Source organism: Azolla caroliniana, unplaced genomic scaffold (genome assembly GCF_043228905.1).
Source record: "Azolla caroliniana isolate FFs.n. ecotype wild unplaced genomic scaffold, voAzoCaro1.0.p SCAF_15, whole genome shotgun sequence".
NCBI classification, from domain to species: domain Eukaryota; kingdom Viridiplantae; phylum Streptophyta; class Polypodiopsida; order Salviniales; family Salviniaceae; genus Azolla; species Azolla caroliniana.
In genome coordinates, this window is record NW_028230450.1 from 974,977 (window position 1) to 997,107 (window position 22,131).

Here is a 22,131-nt window from a genome sequence, read left to right on the forward strand (position 1 = left end):
CTCTCTGTGTTCTGTGTAATTCGTTCTGTCTCTGTGTATATATGTCTTTTCCTTCTCTATTTCCTTTTCCTTTTGTTCTCTTTCCTCTCGATCACTCCTACTACTACTACTACTGTAACTAGGGTTTTATTAACAGACCATTTATTATATTGTTATTGTTTTATGTTGTTAGAGAGGAGGGGGCGTCGATTGATTGGGAAGAAGAAGACTCTCTCCTCTCCATAACAATTCTGATGAATGGAATGAATGACTCGCGACTATTGGCCACCCACCCATCCATTCATCCCATATGACTTTTTCGCCCATGCCACGCCATCTCACGTATATGTATGCCATGCCACGTATATACATATGTATATGCATGCCATGCCATGCTACATGTATATATATGTATGTCCTGCCATGCCACGCATATGTCTATATGCCATGCCATCCTACATGTATATATATAATAATATATATATATATATGCACATCATGCCATGCCATGCCATCCTACATGTATATATATAATAATATATATATATATATGCACATCATGCCATGCCATGCCATCCTACATGTATATATATAATAATATGTATATGTATGTCATGACATGCCATGCTACATGTATATATATATGCCATCACATGCTACACGTATATATATACATATATATATGCCATGTCGTTCTATGCATGTATCCCATCCCATGTTAAGTGTATATGTATGTAATGCCATGTATGTGTCTTTGTGTGTATGTGTAAGTGTAAGTGTAGGTGTGTGTTTACATGTACATGTATGTATATGTGTATGTGTATGCCATGTACGTGTACTTGTATATCTATGTCTATGTGTACGTGGATGTGTATGTGTATTTGTATGCCATGTATGTGTATGTATACGTGTAACATGTGTATTTGTATGCCATAGATGTGTATGTGTAAGTGTAGGTGTATGTTTACATGTACATGTATGTGTATGTGTACGTGTAACATGTGTATTTGTATTTGTATTTGTATTTGTATGGCATAGATGTGCATGTGTAAGTGTAAGTGTAGGTGTATGTTTACATGTACATGTATGTGTATGTGTACGTGTAACATGTGTATTTGTATTTGTATTTGTATGCCATAGATGTGTACGTGTACGTGTAAGTGTAGGTGTATGTTTACATGTACATGTATGTGTATGTGTATGTGTATGTATGTGTGCATGCACATGTACATGTGTGTATATGTGTATGTGTACATGTACATGTACGTGTATATGCGTGTCTATGTCTAAGTCTCACGCATGTTTGTGTAACTATATGTATTTACACATGCATGCACACACATATATGTTTTTTGTATGCATGCATGTTGTGTTATGTGTGTTACGTATTATGCATAGTACGTATGTAGGTATTGTATTATGTATGTACGTGTCTATGCATACCGTTGGGTCACTAATTGTATCGTATGCATGCCTCCTTTGTCCTACATCTTTCTATTAGTGATCACATCGATGACCTTTTGTATGCCATGGCCCCACACACATGTATGTACGTACATATGTATAGTATGTACAATGTGTTCCCTTTTTTTCATAGTGTTCTTATTAGTTCATATTACCACAACTCCCACCCATTAGAATGTTGGTCTCTTTTATTATAAATAAGAACTTTAGTGAGAGTGATTCGCCAATAACTGCTTGGATTGGGCTTTCGCTGTACGCATGTAATTGTTCTTCCGTCACTTGGATTCACATGCAATTAATTCACCTCGAGGTAATAATTAACTATCCATCTTCACTACATCCAAATTGGTGGCCCTTCCAATTTGCTACATATGCATCCATTGTATCGTATTGTATCATATGCCATGCATGTATCATTGCCCTCCGTCTCTTCCTTTTCATGCTAAATACTTACTTATGACTTGCAACAATTCTCACCCTTGCTAGTGACCTCTTTGAATATCACATATACATAGACTTGCATCATTGGCCTTCCACATTGTGCTTTGACTAGTGTTCATTAGTTCATCATACTGACAAAAGTACTTTTCCAAAAAGACTTTCCACTTATTCTTCTTCCATTTCTATATTTCCTTTTTATGCCTTTTTATAGAAATTTAGGCTAAGTTTTTAATTGTTGTGTAAAATGGATTTGCATTTGCAATCAACATAGCTAACTTGCAAGCTACAAGGCATCAATACATGATCTTGGGTTCAAAACATGAATTTCACATACATCACAATCTCCAAACAGTTCACACTACCAAATGGATTATGGCATGAGACATTTTTCCTCTCTCAATTCTTTTGACGTCAACCTTCCATTAAGTTATGTTCAGTCTATCTTCATCATTGGTTCACTTCAATCTTTGACATTGGTTACTTCCAATTTGAACTTTTCATGCCCTACGTAATTACAGTCAATTTGACATTATCTTTGTTGATATAGATGATTTACATGTAAGTCAAGCATATCTAATATTTTTAAATATATCAACACTTTCATTATCAAAGTTTTGTCATCATTATCATCATGTTGATGTCTTCCATCATAACGATCTTCCGTTTCTTCAAATTATCATATAAAGATTTTCATTGCCATTCCCATCAATTTCATCAAGTTTTTTTTTTGTGGTTGTCTTATTTTTCTTATAATAATTGTATTTCTATATCTTTACCAAATTTTTGTGGTCTTTGACAGAATTGGCCCCAATAAATTCATGAGCAATCAATTGAGCCTACTCCCCAATATCCTCTAAAAAGTCCCTCGTAAATAATGTTTAAAAGGTTAGGCTCTCTCTGAGGCTTGGTAGCATTACTAGTTACTTAGGTTCTCTCTCTCACCCACCCAATCTAGTATTCTTTTTGGACCTGATTACCAAAGCATTGGTTTTTTTATTTTATTGATGGAGCTTTGATACGCATCTTCGGGTCAAGAGCCGATGGGAACATCAAACTACCAATATGTATGAAAGCCTTCACACCCTAGGTGAAACAACACAATTATCAAGGGCCAAACACTCTGAAGCTACATAAACTGTTACAAGATCATTGGCGTTACGTAGAAGCATTCCTCCTGCATAAGGACCTAGGACACATGTCTTTATGTACCAATCCCCGTTCCCACACAACTTGTGTTGTTTGTCCATACTTACACCTACGAACATCTCAAGGTCGTGTCAACATATTCTTGTGATGGGCACAACATTAAGGATCAATTTCTAGATCTATTTTTTATGGTTTAAGGGTAGTGGGAAACTAGTTATCCTAGGACTTGGGACACTCCTTACAATTGCCTATAACACACTCCCCATTTCCAAAACATTGCAAGAGAATTCTACTTCTACCAATTGGCATCACCCAAAATTAGATCCAACCATTTAATTTTGGATCCTTGGATTTGTTTAGATATCAAATGTTTGGTTTGAAGATTGTTTTTGTTTTCTAGAAAATGAGGTTATTGTGTTTTCATAAGAACGAATAAGTCCTTTAGGTGACTAACATGAAAAACAAGATGAATTTTGACACCATCGGTCCATCTTGAAGATCGAGAAGATAGTCGGATAAACCAATATGCTTCAAGATTTTGAAATGTGGATGTACATGCTAGAAGACTTTTGTACTAGAGTTAAGAACACAAGGATACCTAATATGATTGCCACAAAATATGCTCTATCTTAAACTATCTTAATATTATCTTGTGCAACATGCAACATTTCTTGCATATTCATGAGAAAATTGTGTACTCTTTAATTCTACGAGGAAGGCCTAGATCCCAATGCAGCAAAACAAGTCAAATAAGAATATTCTGAGACATGTTACAATTGACAGCAATAACTGATCAGTTTTGAACTTTGATTTGTGCATACAACTTCACATATAAAGGGGTTAAGATTGGAGTACTTTTGCAGCAGCACGTATCATTGCTGGTCCACCAATATCAATATTCTCCACACCATCCTCGAAAGATACCATGCTTGATGCAGTGACAGATTCGTAAAATGGATATAGAATCGAGATTCACCTCCACAATGTCAATTGCACCTAGGTTAAGAGGAAGAGTCAAAAAAAGATGAAATTTAATTGTAGATGGAAACAATACATTAAACATTCATACATATTTGAATTGTCCTCATGGTGACATATTAAATCTTTGCCAGCATTCCTTGACAGAATTATATCTAGAGATGATTTAAAATCGAATTTGGTTAGCTCATTCAGGCTCACCTATATTCCATTTCTTTAAAGCTTCCACATGTTCATCAATATCTCTTCTTGCAAGGATGCCTCCATGCACATTAGGATGCAATGTCTTCACACGACCATCAAGCTGATAATAAGAGTTGAAAACAAGAATGGTTACCTCATATTGTGGGTTCAGGAAATGATCTTTAAAACTACGTGATTTATGTATGTTTCTTGAAATGAGAACCAACAGATAACATTGCAATAGAAACGGTTAATGACTGCAAATACTTTAAAGAATGAAAAAACATTAGCTAGCAGTTTGTGGCCATTTGAAAAAGAGTTGCATGACATATAAATACAGTGGGAAGTGCAAACTTCTCATATTATTACAGTTATTCGATGCCATAAAATGAGGTGCTTGGTGTGCTAGATTCCTGATTTGTTGCATAGTGTGTAGTACATACATTAATAATCCATTACTTCTTTTCTTACACATCATTTCAGGAAATGCCATAAGCTCCTCCACTTTCTTTTACAGAAATGCCAGCTTTTTCTAGAGCAACTGCTGTACCTCCAGTGGACACAATGGTATAACTGTGAAATGATCCACATTAATAGGAAACTTTTTAGGGTTTTTTGAGATTCATCTCCTTTGCTTACCCGAGCTCAACCAAACTCCTTCCCAGAAATTCAATATTAGTTTTGTTTGACAGTGAAAACAGTGCTTGCTTCGATGCTGTTACAGTAAGGATAGGGTTTAGACTATATACATTGCATGCCATTCCACCTAGAGAAGAGAAGCTTTGAATACAACGTTATGACTTCAGACCAAGATTAATAGAACAATCTTGCATTCTATCTCTGCAGATAATGCATATAAAAGTTCTACCTAGAGGAAAAGTGAGGAATTTAATCAATCTGCTGAGTACTCATTTGCAACCTGGAAAAGGTGGTTACATTATCAAAACAAACTGTGCCTCAAGGCTAATGTTTCTACGTAGACAATACTCTGAACATCAATTTGACATGAATGGAAACGGGCATTGTGTTTTATCTCTGTGTACAATGGTATTGGATGGTACATCATCAAATACCAACCTAAGAAAAGTTGCCTACCAAATGGAAAATTTTTAAGGACACTCTCAAATGAAATTTGTGAATTAGATATGCACTCAGCATCACATTAAGATATATCAAAGGTTTCATTGCCCTTTCATCTATGTGAAGAATGGTATGCCAAAGTTCCAGCTAGAACCAGAACCAACAACAATAGGTATGCAAACGAGCCAAATCATTGAACTTTCAAGCTTGGTGCTGGTGAATTCCACCATTCTATAGAAAATTAAAAAAATCAAGCAAGAAGAAACACAGAAATAGCAAGAAATTGAAAACAAATTTTGAACTTTGAAATGTGATAAAGTCAAACATTTGAGGACTATTTGTGAGAAAATGAACCATTCTGTTGAGTAATGGAAAGAAACTTTTTTTCATGAGGAACTGGAAAGAGAAAATGAACGAAATGAACCTTAAAGCTTGATATTCAAAGAAAATGTAATGATTCTAAGAAGCATAGACCAGAGAAAGGAGAAAGGGAGAGAACGGTTGTAAATTTATAGAAAAAATGGAGCTGTAGGTTGTGGTACAGGCGGATGCAAAGAAAGCAACTGGGAGAGAATGCAGAAAATGAAGTAAATGTCAATTGTTAGGAAGTTGAGACCTGGAAGAGACGATTCCTCCCATTGCAAAGAAGATGGGGTTTGTGCTGTGTTGGAGGAAGTCATGGCAAGGTGGAGAGGCCTAGATGTAGAGAAGTGAAGATAGAATGACAGTTTTCTGAAATATCTGAAGGCAGAGATATAGAAACTAAAAACGATTATGGGGTCTAACACATAGGAGACATCAAAGAAAACAGATGCAGTTCTGCAAAACAAAAGCCCACTGCTTAACAAAATGTACAAGGTATTAGCGCACACAAGAGAATGCACAAGGTAGGATTTAGATAATTAGAATTAGAATTAGAATTTTTATCGTCCATAAAGAGGCCAATTTTGACCTATGGGACCAGAGTATACATGTGTTCTTGATATGTGTCTCCTTCCTAAGAAGGGGTATTCATACATTGAAGCACAAAGTCTCTATGTGTGAATAAAGCATACACATATGAGCTCAACCTTCTCGGTGGTGCCTTAAGTATGGCACTTAAGTTATCACTCCCTCTTAGTATGTCAGCATATCTTGAACGAATTGCACTATATGTCGAGCATGTGAAGAACAAGTGACATTCATCCTCTACCATGCCTTCTTTGCATACTTTGCATGTCTTCAAATTAGTTACATTTTGATACCATGATGCAACTTCAATACCTAATTTGTGAGATCGAGTGCGAAGTAGTGTAAGGGCTCTACGAGCATTACTACTCATATTGATAATGAGATAAGGTTGGATACGATCAATGGGCATTCTTGCTTTATATTGAGACCAACATTGAGGGTTGACATTTGCAATATAGTATTCTAGCTTTGTCCTCTTAGCATCTTCCCACTTCATCCTTAATGATTCCACCAACCTTTCCTCAATCATTACATACTGCATAGCATTGCCCAAAAGCTCTAAAAGATCATCCAAACCCCATCTTCTAAACCATTTCCTTATGTCAACAATCCAACCGGATGAGAGAATCTTACTTTTATGATTCTTTTGTAGCTTACATCCAACATTGCAAGCAATATGTGGTAATCGATGATTCTGCATATTCTTGACTTTTGTAATGTATTTATATACTTTTTGGAGTGCCAATAGTTCTATGGGTCAAACACCTGTTTCCAAGAGCATAACCTGGTAAGAGGTAGTGCATTTAACTCCTAATTGCCTCCTGATTTGACACAAGAGAATACACATACAAAGAAAGTCTATGATTTACATCTTGAACCAAATAAATGGAAGAGATTCACTGTTGATATAATTCCAGGTACTCCATTTGTGTACTAGGTTCTTTGGGAATCCTTAGTAAATGTCTTATTAGAAAAATAGAAAGGTGATTCACAGACGGATGGGAACTTCAACTACAAGCTTGGAACTCTCTCACACTCTCGTTGGCTAAAGCTATTTACAGCTACATCAACACTCTAATGCTTCCATTAACTATTTGCAGGTGACAGTGGCAAGCTGGAATGTTTTGGAAACAAAATAATCCAAGTTGACCCAGCCCTCTGGGTGAGTTGTTTCTTATTGATGTCCATGTTAGGTCCAGATGACATGATACATTTATATATATACGGAGGAGCTGAAATTCAGCATTATAAAGTCTTCTCCATTGCCCATTATTTGGTCACCACGGACCCCTCCTCCAATGGAGATATCATTTGTGGAGCTTTTTACTACTAGAATGGTGCCTTTGAAAAAGGACAATAATGGATTAAAAATGTTGCCAGGTGTATTAATTATACCTGCCATGTCATCAGAGAGTAGCTTTTTGACAAAGATATACATGAGGTGGAAGAAGCCAAATCAATAAATTTGTATGTGTGGTTCAGTTATCAGTTGAAAAAAGTAGTGACATCTGTTGATAATCCAGGAACGTTACAAAGAACTTTACAATTGCAATGTGGAGAACCATTTTCACATCAGTTTATGCCTCCTTTTCAAAGAGATGCATTCCTCAGAGGCTTGAAGAAGACACATGGAAAAACATCAGGAAATGCCAGCATTGCTGCAAATGAGACTAGTACTCTCATGCTCGCCATAAAGAACACTAGTGCTGTGAAGCTGGAATTGATAAGCATAATTGTAGATGTAGCTAACAACAAGATTTGTTCGATTAGACTGGAAAATACTTCCAGTGCAGGAAGTGTTCGCTCATTTACAAGGAATCTTCATAAAAACAATGATTCAACTTTTATAGAAGAGCAAGATCATCCTGGAAAATCCATGTCAAGCGTGTTCCACATACATCCATTCGAAGCTAGTCCATCTCTATCCATTGGTATTGTGAATGAAAAGTGGAGAAGGTTCTATACAGAGGTAGCAGACTAGAAGGAGCTGAAAACAATCGTTTAGAAGATGGTTTTCTTACCTGAAGTTCTTGTGGAGAAACCTTCATTATTAACCACACGTTCAACTACCCATTTAATGTGTCTTTATGCATTGAGAATCACACAGCACTCGTACAAGAAGTGAAACTTTCAGTGTTAGACTCTCCAGCCTTTATATTCTTGGGAGCTCAGAGTGACATTATACATATTCTCCTATATGCAAGGTATGTCATTTCTGCCTAAGGTGCTAGAGAATCTTGTTATCTAAGCATTGAAACACTCTAAACCTTAGACGGATTAAACTTTTGCCTTCAAAAGATCTCAAACATGGACTGATCCAAGATGCAGAAGTCTTTGAAGTGAAGGAAACGTCTTTCAAGTCATGTGATAATGACTTGTATTAGTTTATAAGGGTGATAGGTGCTCGGTCCAAATGGATGTGGCCTATGAGCACAACAAATTACTATTACCCAACCTATTGTTAATCTCTGAATATGTTTTGGTTAAAGATACATGCAATACATAGGTAATACCTTTCACATGATGAAATTACCTTATTGACCCTAAATGTTGTGACAAAGTTGGAATAACTTGGAATAACCATCTGCTACAGCATGGTGAATATAGGTCAGTAGACCAATTCATTCCCCAAATGGAACAATCTTTGCATTTGAATGCAACACAAAGAAGTAGTAAACAGAGAAGAATGGCTTAAGTATGCCAAAGTTAAAGCAGGTGTGAGACCAACAGTATCAACTAGTGCATGTGACTTATATATGCATTAATGACCTAATAATGGGCAACTAGAAAACACAAAAAGAAGTATGGACAAGAAGTTGAAGGGTTGACCAATGAGGAAAATAAGAGCATTAACCACCCCAAAGGATTTAGGATGTACAATCTAGGGTTTTGCCAAGTGGTATGCTGTAAAGCAGCTCGATGTGCTAGATGTTTTGGAATTGGTTTCAATGGACTTGCTCAAGGTAAAGATATTAGCCTAGGTGACAATGGAAACCCCAAACTAGTCTGCATCACTATAATATGCAAAACCAAAAGAAGAAGGACGGACTTGGTTGCAGTCCTTTGATGATTTGAAGAGGTGTCTGTGTGGAACTATGATGACATGAAATGCATACCACCAAAGGGGGTCCTGTACATAATACCTAAACAAGGAAAAATATGTGGCCGGTTTGTCAGCAATGTGCCCTTGCAATGCTCAAAAAGTCTGTGAAACGATAGAAAAAAATGCACAAAGCTGGATCATATACCCCATCCAACATACCATGTTGGTCTCCCCCATCATAATAGTGCCTAAAAAGATGGCAAGATTCCGATATGCATTAATTCCCCCATCATTCAAAAGCATCTTGAGCACACTTATCAATGTGTGGCAAATCATATATGTGCATCTGACCTGGAAGAGAAGATTTCTCCAGTTGCAAAGAAGGCGAGGTTTGTGCTGCGTTGGAGGAAGCCATGGTGATGCCTAGTATGAATGGCCACATATAATTGTCCACCCTCTGTCCCCATGATTTCTTCGTCTTCTTGGGGTTGTTGTTAGATCCTCTCATCCAGGCAGCTTGAATCCTCGTCTCAACACGCTGTTATACATCAGGTTTCTTGAAACAGATTAGGGTTATTGAAATGGAGAAGTTTTAAGGTTGCGTTAGAAACAAAAGACACAGCGAACAAAATAAACAGGGAAAGATGAAGTTTAGGGTTGAAGCAAGAGAGGAAATGGAAAAGTTTAGGGTTAAAAGCAAAGCAAAAAGTTATGACATGAGCGTTTAGTTAGAGATAGTATATTACTTGATATTTTAGGGGTTTAACACACAGGAAGAAGCTTGGAATTAAAATTGGAGACCGTTGCAGGAGTCCGTGACAGATTGAAAAATACAGAACTGTGAAAATGAGGGCTAGACACCAGGAATAAAATTAGAAAAATAGTGTTAAACGATGGAAAAGATCGAAATTGTTGGGGTTAGACAACCGCAAGAACTTGAAAACTTAGGTTTCAATGAGAGAGAAGACATTACATCATGCGAACTCAGCAGATGGATATGGGAAATGGTAGAAGAGGAGGAGAAGCTGTGAGGAAGCCCAGGACCTTGGCTTACATTCAGATGAATCTCTGCAGCTTAGGAAGGAGAAGATGGAAGGGTGAATCTGGCATCTCCTCTTCCGAATGCAACCAGTCGAAGAAGATGTGGAAGCAGCCATAGCTTCAGAAAAGACCAGCAAGTCCTAGCTAGTACAACAATGTCTTCACAAAGTCTTCTTATGAGGTTTTAAACTTCTTCTTCTTCTTCTTCTTATGAGGTTTTAATCTTCTTCTTATGAGGTTTCTATCTTCTTCTTCTTCTTCTTCTTCTTATGAGGTTTCAATCTTCTTCTTCTTCTTCTTCTTATGAGGTTTCAATCTTCTTCTTCTTCTTCTTCTTCTTCTGAGGTTTTAATCTTCTTCTTCTTCTTCTTCTTCTTCTTCTTCTTCTTCTTATGAGGTTTCAATCTTCTTCTGAAGTTTCAATCTTCTTCTTCTTCTTCTTCTTCTGAGGTTTCAATCTTCTTCTTCTTCTTCTTCTTCTTGCCTGCATTTGCTTACCCACCCAACAAACTTTGCTCTCCATTGGTGCTTCCTAGCATGCAGGGTCAAGACCATCAGTATAAGAGTTTACCTTGATGAGCATTTCCATCTGCACACATGGTCCACTTCAATTTGATCAGAATCATTCATCCACATGTCATCATACAAATGATGTAACTACATATGATTAATTATTAAAAATTAAAACTAGATGGGGCATGCATGATACATGGATGTGCCACACACAGCATTGAGATATAATAAAGTGGCATGACATATTAAATGTACCGCAAACTTTGATCGAGATATAGTGAAATCACATGACACAGGGAACATGTATCAATAAATGATGGAATGACATGATCAATATTGATGTGCATTCTTATCAGAAATCTCTAGATATGAGTATGTTTGCAGTCTAGAATTTAGAGTACAAGTTTGCAGAGAAAAAGTCTTAAACCAACCAGCAAACTTGTTCTCTAAAGTCTAGACTGCAAACATACTCATATCTCGAGGGTAATTCTGTCGGTCTCTTTCCTGAGATCATCTCAATCAACAATACACCATAGCTGTATACATCTGTCTTTTCAGTTGCTATACCACTTTGTATGTTCTCTGAATATGGCATAGTTAGTTACTCTAAGATACATCATAACAGAATGCAAGACAGAAGATAAGAACAGCATAACATATAACATGAAAATGCATATATGGTTATGTATGTATTTAGAAAAAGGAATGAAGAAGGTTACCTGGAGCTAGGTATTCCAAAGTACCAGAGGCAGCAAGGTTTGTTGTGGCAAGGGTTTCTTCCAATGGTTTGGCAAGTCCAAAGTCCTGTCCTTACAATCCAATGACATGCTTCCTTGGATTGCAAGAAACAGCCTTCCAATGACATGAGTCTTCATCAGAAACCTTCCAATTGTTGACAGTGCCAAGTGAATCATGAAAACCATCAGATTTGAAAGCAAGTAAATCTTCCCCCACATGATTAAAACAAAACACATCTTAATGTTCAGATCAAACCTTACAACTAGAGCATAGGTTCATGTTCCATTCATTTTCAAAGGAAAAACCAACTAATTTCTCACTGCAAAACCAATTCTTGTAAGAATTGACAACATAATATATCGGGTTGGACTTAGATCGCCCCCTCTGCTTTCATACACTTTGCACTCCTTCAAATATAGACATGATAGTGATCAATTCTAATAGATATGTAATGGTGTCCAGTCCTAAACATATATGTTCGATAAACAAATTCACAACAATGGAAATACGTGCATTACCTTCTTGGGTTAAGGCAGAAGCAGGCAATTTGTATGTTGTGAAGCTATGCATGGATAAGAAGAAGAAGAAGACACAGAAAAGTGGCATATTGGGCATCATCACTGCACATGGGGCAACAATTTATATCACCGTAAATGGGCTGTTACAGGGTGATAGTTCGATTGGATGGGAATTTCGTTCATCTCGCAAATGCAGAAGTTTCTACAGGACCCATTTTCAAACTATGTGGTTCAATCGGCCTTAGTAGCATCATACTGCGTTTAGGGTTTTAGGTCAAAGCTAAAAACCAAATTTCATTTTGAGTATGTGATTGCTTTTCAACCTTTTTTGTGGGCGATTCAATCCACGTCTGTTAGTAGTTACAGCTTAATTGATGAAATTGAAGTGTCAAAATGAAGAATCAATTAGTTTCCTATTGTGATGAGTAATGCATAATATGGCATCCATTACTTCACTATAGTGATATTAATGACCAATAAGATTGTGCTCATCTATCTTGGAATGTAGATGTTGCTAGCGATGTAGAATTATTATTATTATTATCTGTTTTCTCGAATCTTTGATGTCTTCTTCCTTTGGCCTTTTTCTTGCTATATTTTGTGAAGGTTTCTGAAAGCAATTGAATTTCCACTTTTGGAAAAAGAAGAAGAAGAAGAAGAAGACAAGTGATTATAATCAATGGCTTCTTTGTTGTTTATGCATAATTGAGGGTGAGGGGAGGTAATATGTGTTTTTGAAGGCCTCTGGGAAAAAAGTGTACTTGTCTTCAATTGTTTCAAAAACTTCTAGTCCAACCAATTCATTTGCTTTGCAAACATGAAGTATTGCTTATGGAATGTGTTTGTTTTGCACAGTTACAAGGGCGGAACATACCTGACACTAATTCTCGGTTGTCCAATGACAAGTGTTATTTTGGATGTTTATAACCTAAAGTGTGGGTGTCTATAATCGGAGTGTTAAAACCCATGTATCAATGTGTATGTTTGGTCATGTGGAATTGAGAATTGCCTTCGCCACACTTTGAGGTAGCCTTTTTAGTGTCTAAGATATTGTGGATTGTGGCATATTTAGTGTATTGGTATGATTGTTCTCCTAAGTTGTTGAAGACTTCACGAAGGCGGACTCTAGCGGAATGAGGGATTTGTAGATTGGCAATGCATCATGAACTTCATTTGCATTTGCCTCAATCATATGGGATTATGTAGGTCATGCAAACCTTGATCAATTGATTTTGTGGCGATCCAATAGGATATCTCATTCTATTGATTGTAATTCAACTTTCATAATTAACACATTACTATTTAAGAGAGAGACAGAGAAAGATTTAATTATCATCATCACAGGTCAAACATGACCTATGAAACAAAAAATATAACATTTTCATGTAATATATATATGTGTAAGTGAGTAGTGACTCCCGATTTTGAAGAACGAATGTCGCAATCAAGAGTGCACACTATGATTATAGAGAAATTTGTGCACGATTGGTTTGGTTGAAGATGTGTGGAAATCATAGATGGATGTGAACAAAGGTAGAACATTGTATCAAAGTGTGATACTCGTGTCTTGGGTTACATCCACCCATGCTTTCCACACATCTTGCATCCAATTAGAATAGACTTGCAAAGTCATTTATTCACATCCCTTGTGCCCTAATGCCTTGTCTTGCATCATACTGAGTGTGAGCTAAGTTGCATGGAAACAATGGTTGGGATGGTCTCCAACATGTATTAATATGTGCAATTTTCCTATTTACTGAAGACCTTGGTTTTCTAGTTAGGTGCAACACATATAATAGAATGTGTGAAGCCCAAGCCTCCACATTTTCCCCATGTCATGATGCAATGGTGTTGCAAAAAAGCTTCATTCACAAAGGAATCCATTTGTCTTCATGAAACGAGTGTGGTGCATCCCATCTTCCAAACAATTTTATCATATCTTATATCCAACCGGAACACAAAACTTTGTTTTTATGTGTCTTTTGGATTTTTTTGTTTGCTTCCCATATTATGAGTCTTGGAAGTCAATGTGAGGGACTTTTTTGAACCTTACGGTTGTATTTGACTATCCTTTCCATGGTTATAATCGCAATGAGAAGTAATCTATTTCATGAATTAGGAGGGTGTAAAACATTTGTTTCTCGACTTAGAGAAACTTTGTGAGAAAACATTTTAGGAGATTTTTAAACTCTTCCCAATCAGACTTAGGGATGTTATCACTGACAAAGAAGCATTGGTGTCACCAAAGTGTCGAAAATGTATTTCTTAAGGACCCAGCACTTAATTTCTCAATGATTGCATATGTTGTCAAATGCATAATGTGCTCTCTTTCCCGCCTCTAAGAGACATGCAACACACTCATTCCATTTAAAATTTGAAGGAACTTTAAGACCAAGGTATTTAAGGTTTTTGATAGTGCCAAGTCGTTCATTATTGTATATAATGTGGTTTATCCTTATTTTGGCTCTTCACAAGCATAATGTTTGTTTTAGAGCTATTGATACTCAACTTTACATGCGTGTAGAATTCTTCTAATGCCCTCTAAAAAACTTATGTGCATCTCCTAAAGTATTTGCAAAAGATACCAATCTCATATGCATACAACAAAAGCATGATGATTACATTCCTAATGGTAACTTCTTCAATGCCTCCTTAACGAAACTTGGCAACAGTTTCTTCTAATTCATAATGCATAGATCAAATCAAGTTGGTGAAAGTGGGCATCCTTGTTGAACACCAATAGTGTCATTGAAAAAATTTGAAATTCCATTGCCAATACACACAACATATATCATTCTTATAGATTTGGGAAATTGCACGCATATATTCACTTGGCAACCCGAGTTCTTCTTTGATATTTTTCATACTTCCATGTCCTATCAAAAATTATATGCTTTGTTTTAGAGATTTCTTTATCGTCTTGGACAACACCTACGACTATGAAGAAGTTTATTGTTGATTGGAAAACTTCCCATATTATTCCCTTTCTTGAATAAGCCTTTTGTACTTATGCAAATGTTTTTGATAATTTTCTTTATCCGTGACCATTCATTCAATATTTCTATTGCTAGAGCCTAGAAGATAGATTGCCAAAATCCAACAATATTTTAGGTATTAGAATACCACAATATGTTCATCCAGAAAGTTTGATTCGATTGTTTCGGAGAAGTGTGTAGGATGCTCCATTTCTATATATTTTGAGATTGGCTTTACATAAATATAAAAAAGTATCTGTTAACTTTGTTTATCTTTCAAGAAACAAGGGGATAAAAAATATTGCTAGTGTATCTTGGAATTTCTACATCTCCGAGATTGATTCAACAATATTGTACCTAAAGAACGAGGTTCATGAACCACAATGAAGACCTTTTAGATCTATCGATTGGAATAGCATTACTCAGAAGGGGGGGGCGATGTAGTTGGTATGAATACCCATCATATGGGGCAAACATGCATTTTTGCAACAATCGATTTTTTTTTCATTATGGAAGGTATAGAAATCATAGTATCTTGGCTATCGGGGGGACTAAATACTTTGTAAGAAAATGGATCTATTTTATTTCGACACTCCTGGAATCTTATTCTAATTCTAGTGTCAAATACAATCGAGTTTTTTTTTGAAAGGCTATCCAAAGATTCTTGTTTATTCTTGAGTTATAACCTAGGTTTTCGGTCAATAGGAAGGAGAGTTTGCGTCACCAATGCAGGAGGAGAACCCTACTTCAGCCTTTTTTTGACCAATCAAGTTTTTACTGAACTCCCGATTACGGTTATGGCAAGAAAGAATTCATGCGACAGTGCCGGACATCTGATTAGTAAATCGCAAGGAGGATTCTTATTTCAATACTATTTCGGCTCCTTTCAATTCAGATGGGTCCACTTGTTTTACTAAGAATACTAGAGGTTATTTGGGGACCTTCTTCAATAATAGTATTGTTTGTTGCTGAAATGGTCATCTCCCAAAAGGGGGTGTAAACTTCTTCGGGAACCTAGGGTAAAATCTCTTTCCCTTTCCAACATGGAATGCATAACATTAAAATGGTCATCTCCCAAAAGGGCATGCATTATAGCATGTACGTTCTTGAAGGAACTAGCCACTCGTAAGGTACCGATGTGGGCAGGTCCAACATACATCCAATAAGCTAATTCCATAAATTGATTTTTTTTTTTTTTCGGCACCATCAAGGGATCTATTGTTATATGCAATATGTCATCATAATATAAACAATAGGATCCACTAAGAGGAGAAGTATATTTTATTATTATGAATAACTGGTTTGGTTTGGTTTCAAGATCAAGAAACCGAAACCGAACCGCGCCCATTGTTACATTATATAGTGAAGATCGTTTGCATTTTGAGAGGCTAATTTCTTAAGACCTATGCATACATCTTAAATTGTAAAGAAGAGACTCAAGGGCGGCATATATGAAAGAGAACCATAACACACCATCTTTTGAGCAATGGATACATATAAATTCTTAGAATGCATAAACAAGTCCATAAGAGTTAAATCACCTTAATTCTCGATCAGATTTCCTTAGGTTTCCCCAAAATTTAGAGAGAGTGAGAGAGATATTGAAAAACTAAAGCTTGATTTTTGTTTTTCCCAAGTTACAAAGACTTTGATGTTTTAGTTTTTCAATTATTGTCATTATTTTGTTAAAAGGCATTAATGATCATTATTCATTATAATAAGTAGACTCCATTTGCCTTCATTTTGTTAGTGGAAATCTCTTCTCGGGACTTGCCACTTATCCCATCCCTCGATCCCATAATCCCACATGTCTAAGGGCCAAATAACAATCCTTAGTTCAAATCCCTTACACTCCCCACAATGCTTACAAAAATTGGAAGACTCCTCATTCTCGACAGATCGATAGTTTCAGCAAGCACAAACTCCACATTTTTATTGGCCCAAAAATTCTCTCACAGAATAAACCATCTTGCTCTGGCTTATGGGTCTTTCTCATCAAGACTCGAGAGGATAATTAGGTTTCTTTGGCATGCCTTTTATATGTCTAAGAGAGCATCTACTTCTAGGAAGTCTTTAGTGTATGTGTGTGCAAGTTAAGGTCTCTTTATAAGGATGGATGATGCAACCAAATTATCACCTCTAATTGCTAGTCCAATAGGAATTAGACAAACACCATTCCTTAAGCTAATTCCCTATTTTAATTTTTAACATAGAATAAATTGATATATGACATTATGTGCTAAACAAGAATGTGAAAAGCATACACTTCATATGCATTTATAGAATTTGATGTCCACTAAACTTAACAAACAACATTTCTCGTAATTCACCTTCCGAAACCCAACCTTAGAACACAATAGAATTGCTTCGAGTGATGATAATGCTTGTGATTGAATAATTGGGAATTAATCTTAATGATTGTACCGACACACTTTCTCCTCTCCCAGGCCTTCTCTTTACATCAACACACATGCGTACTTGTAGACACACATTATATCTCATAAGAATAATTTCTTTAGGACTGCAATTATTCTTGTTGGTGGGATCTCCAAATGGGAAAAATGAGTGAGGCTTTATATCGTACATAAGAATTATGTGAGTGGTAGTTATGAAGTTACACCGTGGCGTGAAGAAAAATTGTTGTGAGTAGCTAGTAGGTTTCCTAACATATCATCAAACCAACACAAGGTTACAATAGCACCTAAAGTCTCTCCTTAGGACACCTCTAATGTATGTACACGATACACTTGAGTTGAGTACCTCCTTGTTATATTGTAAACAAAGTGCATCGAAAGGCTCGATCAAAGGCACTCAACCTCGATCATACTCAATCCAAAATTTAACGTTCATTTCTCCCTCCATCAACACATCCACAAATTCATTCACATACAAAACACAAGTCTATAGACTTGCGTGCGTATCTAAAAGAACTTAATTTTGATCGTTGTCCACCAAAATAAAAACACAATCAAGCTTACTATGGAACCACAATCAAGCCTAAAGTGAGTGGAACATAATCCAACTCCAATAATATGAAGTGATAAAACCATGAAGTATCATGCCCAAATGACCCAACATATTCACCATCATCAACACATCTATGCAATCAATTCATAACTGAAAAACCAATTTTTATACATCACAATGATTATGCCTGTACCAAAGATCATAAAGCGAGACATTAACACTAAAAACCCACAACAGAATGCCATGCCATGGTATGTGGGCATGTGACATTAGGTTGCATGGCTATATGATGCACAAGCTTTCATTCATGTCTTAAGACTGAGGAGCCATCCTTGACATTAACACTTCAAATTCCAGGGTTGAAGTGGGATGTTAAAAGCTATGGCATTCAAGCCATGTTTTGCCAACTATCTAAGAGAAAATTGATTAGGTTAAGGTCATTTGGGCGATGGTTAGCTATAATGCAATTTGATATCATGACAATATGAGGCTTTTAATATAAGAAATTATTAACACACACGAATTGGTGATGATGGATTTTTTTTGGTTAGTATGGCAGGGTTTCTCCCTTATGTGTTTTTGTAAATCATCAAAGGAAGCTATAGGAGTGACTTCATATCCAGAGAGTAATTTGTCCTCAAGGTTTGGTCACATTTGGTGACCAAGAGCCTAGAGGTGCTCAATTGTTCTGATGATTGATTTTTACACACCACATTGTGAATGTTTAATCATTGATTTTACAACCCTTGCTAGAAAGAATCCACTATGTGAGGTACCCCCTTCACGAATCTGTCATTGCTACATATAATTAATTAGAAAGGATTGTTTCATTCATTTTCAGATTTATGAGGTTGATTCGATATCACGTAAACAAAAAAGAAAAGAAAAAACAAATATACGAACTAAAATTTGTTGCTAAGTGATCGATAAATGGAGAGATTAAGCTTGCAGTATATTCTGTGAGATTACTTTATGCCTTCACGTATTACAAAGAGGTTTGCTGTGTTACGAAGGTATATATCCAGCTCAAATTAAGATGGATTGATTGCAAATTTTACAACTGTGAATTGATTTGTTATACTATAGATGATGGAGAAGTGTTGAGATCCAATTGTGAGATTATTGAGATGAATTTTGTCCTAATATGCATTGATTTAGATTTAAAGCACAAAATAAAAATCCTGTTAATGTATGAGGAGGGATCATCGAAGGTCAATCCAGAGATTGTGATGGTCTGTTTTGGTGTCAAATTTTTTTGAGCTGAAATGCTTTTCAATTCTAAAGCATATGCACTTGAAATTACGATAACTGACAGCATTCATTCCGATTTCTGTCAGGGCTGTGAATTCAATCGAAGAGGGAGATATGGAGATATATATTGATTATTGATTATGAGCTGCAGGATTAATTTGAATCATCTTCTGAGCGCAGTGGAAGTTACAGAGCGGGAATTGAAGTCGGCCATGTCCATCTCGATGGAGGGTTTGGTGCGCACTGCAGGGGCTGATGGAGCTCTGCCTACTTGTCCTACAAGAGACATCTGTAGGGTTTCATCATCATTCTGATTCTTGCTGTTGCAGAGCCGTGCCATGATGACAGAAAGCTGGATGCTATCTGCAAGTTTGATCCCAACTAGAGCCAATGCCATGGCGATGGCAAGGCCTGCGAGCGCGATACAAACAGCTGCAATCACGAATTTCGGGCTAATACTGGCGGCAGATGAGGAGGAATTAGAAGAAGAAGAAGAAGAAGAAGAAGAAGATGATGATGATGATGATGAAGATGAAGGTGCTGCTTCTGATGATGGCGATGGCGATGGTGAAGTGGGAACTTGCGCAATTAGGGCAAAATCACCGAGCGTTTGAGTGGTGCAGTGATTAGGGAAAGAGGATAAGTTGGAGACGAAGATGGATCCGTCAGGGGAGAAGAATGCACAGAGAGGAGCAGGATTGGATGGAAGAATGGAGGAGGAGGAGGAGTGGTGGTGTAATGGAAGAGTGACGCGAATGGAAGTGTTGAAGGGGAGAGCGATGGGGAGGTATTGCAGAGGCGAAGACGAAGACGAAGACGAAGATGGAGATGGAGAAGAAGTGGCCATGGTGAAATAGAAAGGGAAGGCGAGCAGGCCGACAGGGGGGCCGAGGAATTGGAAGAGAGGCGGGAGAGTGTAGACAGTGAAGCCATGGATTTGACGGTAGAGGAGCAAGACATGATCAAACGAAGCAGAAGCAGAATCAGAAGAAGCAGAAGCAGAAGCAGAAGAAGCAGAAGCAGGAGAGGAGGAGAAAGAAGCATTTGGAGGGATCAAGAATTCGCCGAAGCGAGTGACTGCAGGGATGAGAGATGAGTTTCCGCTGCCTCTGCCTCTGCCTGTGGTTCTGTGAAGGATTAGGGCTTTGGCACGGATGCCCTTGAGGATGGAAGGGGGTAGGGTTAGGTCGAAGGCGGTGCCATCGCCATCGCCATCGCCATCGCCATGGCCAGGAGGCAGCCTGGACGCCAAGATCGCAGCGTATTTGAAGAGTGCGCTGTCCACTCCCCTCCTCCTCACCGCGTTCGCCTCCATGTTCGTCTCTGTGTTATTGATTAACCTCCCCATAACGCCATCGCCATCGCCATCGCCATCACCTCCATCACCATCACCTCCATCAGTGGCATGGTTAGCAAAGGTCTTCTGAGCTTTCATGGCGTGATGAAGCTCTGCACCACTCATGGGAGCTGGTAGTAGTACCAACAGGGCTACGATGATCATGGCTACCTGCATCGGTGCTGTCTGTAAGCCTCCTCTGCAGCTATTCTCGGTAGTAGATGCCTCCTCTGACAGATCTTCTGCTAAGCAGTGGGCCCAAGAAGAAGCAGAGACAGAGACAGAGACAGAGACAGAGACAGAGACAGAGACAGAGACAAGGAAGCCCCATGGGCCATGGCAACAATAGCATGAGAAGAAGAAGAAGAAGAAGAAGTTTGGTCCCTAGTGCCTAGTGACCACTTTAGTTTAGTACTAAACCTTCCACAGTGTGAAACCTCCCTCCTTCTTTCACTTTTTTGCCCTTGCCTCTTCGGAACTAAAAATCGGCAGAACCGAACCGCGAAACCGCCGCTTAACGGTTTCATGGGTTCGGTTCGGTTTTCAACTGTTAGAAACCGCGGTTTAAACGGTTTAACGGTTATTTTAATTTTTTATTTAAAAAATTGTTTTTAAACCATTTTTTCATTTCTAGACCTTATTCTCACATTTTAGGAACATCTTCATAACAAAATTTTTAAATGAAATATTATAAATTTTAAAATTTTAAAATTTTAAATTTGACCTATGTTGAAAATCGAAACCGAACCATGAAACCACGGTTTTTATGGCGGTTTAACGGTTTCAAAAATGTTTTACGGTTCAATTTGGTTCAGGTTTCAAAAAGTTTAAACGGTTCGGTTTGGACCCTCTCAAACCGAACCGAACCGTTCCCGATTGTTATTGGGAACCTCTCTTGGGTCTTAGTCTTCTTCTTCTTCTTCTTCGTAAACCTTGTCTCGGTAGTACGAAGCCACACACAGACACCTGATGTTTTGTTGCTCCGAAAAAGCACTCGCGAAAAGAGAATACTTGAACATCTGTAGCGAGATTGGTTTTTGTTGGAGCTAGAGATTCAATCAATCGTGTACACTTGATCAATCACCAAAGAGATTGCTTCAAGAAGAAGATGATGAAGAAGAACAAAGAATTCATCTATAGGTAGTTGGTCAAAGACAACCGTAGTTCATGTCATCCATAGGGTAATTTCGTGTTGCTTGTAGAGATTTAGCCTAAACCCTAAACCATATGATGACCAAAGTTGCTTGGCCAAAAGCAAGTTGCCCTCTAAACCGAAGTGGCGCGCTCTTTAGGAAAGTTGGTTTGAGGGAGAAAATGGTTGGTGGAAAGGTCAATTTGTTTCATTTCCATGGAAGAGGAGAGTACAAGCGGAGTTATCTAGCCTAAGCAAAGCATCAAATATATGTTTCGCTATCCATTAACAATAGTGAAGCGTAATTTTTTTTCAGACCTAACCCTTAACCCTAAACTCCATAACCCATGTACTATATGAGGCGGCTTTCGGAACAAGACAATTCATGTTGCTTG

General features: G+C 37.5%; 3 protein-coding genes and 1 long non-coding RNA gene across 4 annotated transcripts in view; 1 reads left to right on the forward strand and 3 right to left on the reverse strand.

Moving 5' to 3' along the window:
• Positions 1 to 3,734: 3,734 nt before the first annotated feature.
• LOC147854256 (uncharacterized) lies at positions 3,735 to 6,471 on the reverse strand. The gene is made up of 6 exons (XM_087330847.1): positions 5,888 to 6,471; positions 4,831 to 4,906; positions 4,667 to 4,764; positions 4,210 to 4,312; positions 3,886 to 4,026; positions 3,735 to 3,790 (listed from the first exon to the last, which is right to left on the reverse strand). The coding sequence occupies exons 1-3, from the start codon at positions 5,949 to 5,951 to the stop codon at positions 4,671 to 4,673; spliced, it is 234 nt and encodes a 77-aa protein (XP_087186973.1). The 5' UTR covers positions 5,952 to 6,471; the 3' UTR covers positions 3,735 to 3,790; positions 3,886 to 4,026; positions 4,210 to 4,312; positions 4,667 to 4,670.
• Positions 6,472 to 8,871: 2,400 nt separating this feature from the next.
• Positions 8,872 to 10,086, reverse strand: LOC147854257 (uncharacterized). The gene is made up of 2 exons (XR_015530992.1): positions 9,617 to 10,086; positions 8,872 to 9,513 (listed from the first exon to the last, which is right to left on the reverse strand). It is a non-coding gene; the product is annotated as an uncharacterized LOC147854257 (long non-coding RNA).
• A 9,323-nt stretch (positions 10,087 to 19,409) lies between these two features.
• Positions 19,410 to 20,369, reverse strand: LOC147854258 (uncharacterized). The gene has a single exon (XM_087331089.1). It carries the CDS (start codon positions 20,113 to 20,115, stop codon positions 19,432 to 19,434), a length of 684 nt encoding a protein of 227 aa, XP_087187215.1. The 5' UTR covers positions 20,116 to 20,369; the 3' UTR covers positions 19,410 to 19,431.
• A 50-nt stretch (positions 20,370 to 20,419) lies between these two features.
• CCB1 (cofactor assembly of complex C) overlaps positions 20,420 to 22,131 on the forward strand; it is a 95,360-nt gene continuing 93,648 nt past the window's right edge. The window contains exon 1 of the mRNA XM_087331087.1: positions 20,420 to 20,509. Coding sequence (XP_087187213.1) covers positions 20,423 to 20,509 — 87 coding nt within the window. The 5' untranslated portion in view covers positions 20,420 to 20,422. The remainder of the gene's footprint in view (positions 20,510 to 22,131) is intronic.

Bases quoted from the DNA above. Each gene is read 5' to 3' on its own strand.
- LOC147854256 (XM_087330847.1), bottom strand. From the start codon at position 5,951: ATGACTTCCTCCAACACAGCACAAACCCCATCTTCTTTGCAATGGGAG. The intron at 4,907-5,887 runs GTCTCAACTTCC...TTACTGTAACAG, and splicing joins GGAGGAATCGTCTCTTCCAG to CATCGAAGCAAGCACTGTTT. The intron at 4,765-4,830 runs GTAAGCAAAGGA...ATCATTTCACAG, and splicing joins AGGAGTTTGGTTGAGCTCGG to TTATACCATTGTGTCCACTG.
- LOC147854258 (XM_087331089.1), bottom strand. From the start codon at position 20,115: ATGGCCACTTCTTCTCCATCTCCATCTTCGTCTTCGTCTTCGTCTTCG.